The 2,500-nt window shown below is 47.7% G+C and overlaps 1 protein-coding gene across 1 annotated transcript in view; it reads left to right on the top strand.

The window, feature by feature from the left end:
• Positions 1-1,772: 1,772 nt before the first annotated feature.
• LOC106813397 overlaps positions 1,773-2,500 on the top strand; it is an 18,316-nt gene continuing 17,588 nt past the window's right edge. The window contains exons 1-2 of the mRNA XM_014817533.1: positions 1,773-2,079; positions 2,451-2,500. The exon at positions 2,451-2,500 is cut by the window's right edge and continues 70 nt beyond it. Coding sequence (XP_014673019.1) covers positions 1,832-2,079; positions 2,451-2,500 — 298 coding nt within the window. The 5' untranslated portion in view covers positions 1,773-1,831. The remainder of the gene's footprint in view (positions 2,080-2,450) is intronic.

Raw genomic sequence — 2,500 nt, forward strand, 5'->3', positions numbered from 1 at the left:
CTCTCCCTCTCTCTCTCTGTGTGTGTGTGTGTGTGTGTGTGTGTGCGTGTGTGTGTGTGTGTGTGTGTGTGTGTGCGTGCGTGCGTGCGTGCGTGCGCGTGGGTGTGTGGGTGTGCGTGCGTGTGTGTGTGTGTGTGTGTGTGTGTGTGCGTGCGTGCGTGCGTGCGTGCGCGTGGGTGTGTGGGTGTGCGTGCGTGTGTGTGTGTGTGTGTGTGTGTGTTTGCGTGTGTGTGCTACATGAACGTGTTTGCTACACGCATTTGCCAGGATTTTGAGATGCATGATCAGGTGCGTATGTGCTTGCATCGTGCCACGGTGCGATGTCTCTCCCGTGTAAATGTATGTACGTCCCCACTAGACGCACGCGCGAGCGCTTTCTTTATCTCTGTGTGCTCGTGTGTGTGTGCGTGTCTGTGTGTACATGGGTGTGTTTGTGTGCGCGTTCGCGTATATATCACTTCTATATCCTATATTCTATTAGACGCCATGTGTTCTTAGTCTCACCTATGCATCTGCCTATATCGCTCTCATATCTCCCGCGGATGACGTCATCGGAATTATCGTCTGCGTCGTGTGTCGTATCCGTCGGTTACTTCTCACAATCAATTGTTGCTGAGCTGTCATCGACGTCCGCTTCTTAAAAGTGACTTGTCATTTGTCTGAAATGTCGCAATACGTGCATGTGTAATAATAAAAAAGCACAGGCTAGTGCGCGTGTGTTGTACGTGTACATCTAATACATATTTGTGAATGTATGTCTGTTTGTTTGTCTGTTCTCAATACAAATCAATATGGAGCACTCTAGAAAGGCCCACGGACGTTCAGTAGGGGTAACTTTTGATGCTGAATGTCCTGGGCACATTGGATTTTACCTCCGATGTCATCCGCGGTCGCATAAAGACGAAATGGTGAAAAAGTGGTATAAACAGGCCCCTGCAGCAACATTGTCCAAACAAGATTCAGCTTACTCAGTGCCTGCGTACGTGTGACAAGTAACATGACGCATGTATTCGTTATCAGTTTGCCCTTTTCGGGCTTCATAAATAACCTTTTACGAACTCTTATGGCGCGTTAGAAATAGAGTTGTTCTTCCTAAGATAATTGATAAATTAAAGAATTACTGTGAGGTACTGGCGCAAAAATATAACTGCATTCGGCCCATCACCGTAGGCCTACTCACACGTTGTAGTCACAAGTTTAAAAAAGGTTAATTAAGACATGCATGACGAAAAAGTTACACTTCACACGCGAGTAATATCCGTCTATGTGGCATTGTCCCGAATAAACAAAAATCAAATGCGATTGCGTTGGACCTTATCAAAAATATGAATTCGCATCACGCACGAACCCTTGCCAACGGACGCAAGCGTGCATGAGCGTGGGGCGTGGAAGGGAGGGAGGGGCTGGTCCATGTGAATTTTAATCCAGCAATGACACCTGTTTCGCGACGCGTGCACCCGTTGAATTTCCTTCAAAAATGCGTGTCAACACCCGAAAAAATGCGTGAAAACACCCGATTAATTTTCTCCAACAAATTCAAAGGTCCATGAAGCGCTGGAAACTCTAACACCTGTGTGTGCACAACGCTCCCCGATAACTCGACCGACATCAAAAGAATTGCTTCTGAATAGTTCTCATTCTCATGTGCAAAGCGAATCTTTATTATTATCGATTATTATCGTTATCTTATCGATTTGACGCCGATGACGATGAGTTTTCCACGCGCGCGCGCATACGCAGACGCCCACCGAGTCATCTTATATAAGGCCACCGCGCACCCCATAACCCTCATCTGCTCTCGGAGGTGTACATAATCATTTCCGACGACATCATGAGGTGTTCTGTGTCTCTACTGCTGCTGTCGCTGCTCTCGCTGTCGCACGGCTACCGGGTGCCAAGCGACTCCGAGGCTCTGCCGTGCGATGACACGGTCTGCAAGCTGCCGGACTGTCGCTGCAGCGGCACCGTCATCCCCGGCGCACTGCCCGTCCAGCAGATCCCGCAGATTGTGATGCTTAGTCTGGATGATGGTGTACAGGACAGATGGAAGGCGGACTTAGCAAGAGTGCTGGCTGACCAGTGAGTATTCACGCGTTATTCTTCTTAATAGAAAACCGCGACATATACATGTATCAAGAGTTCATAATAGACATTTTTCTATTCTTTTCTATTCTTCTATATGTATATAGAGAGAGGGGGAACGGAGAGAGCGCGGGAGGGGGCGGAGAGAGAGATAGGGAGCGGTGAGAGAGAGAAAGAAAGGAAGACGAAGAAAGAGGGTGAACGGTCAGAGAGAGAGAGAGAAAGGGGAGAGATGTTACGCCACAGCAAACCGTAATATAACTTGGTCTTCTTCCCATGAGGTTATGTCGTTAAAGATCAGAGACGTGGATGTCATGGATTGTCACTGCAGGTCAAAATGTTTTACTTGCTTTTTGTCTTTTTTTCAGTGAGAATCCTAACAAATGTCCCGTAGGTACTACGTTCTTCGTTACCCACG

The sequence above is a fragment of the Priapulus caudatus genome, unplaced genomic scaffold (assembly GCF_000485595.1).
Source record: "Priapulus caudatus unplaced genomic scaffold, Priapulus_caudatus-5.0.1 Scaffold766, whole genome shotgun sequence".
Lineage (NCBI taxonomy): Eukaryota > Metazoa > Priapulida > Priapulimorpha > Priapulimorphida > Priapulidae > Priapulus > Priapulus caudatus.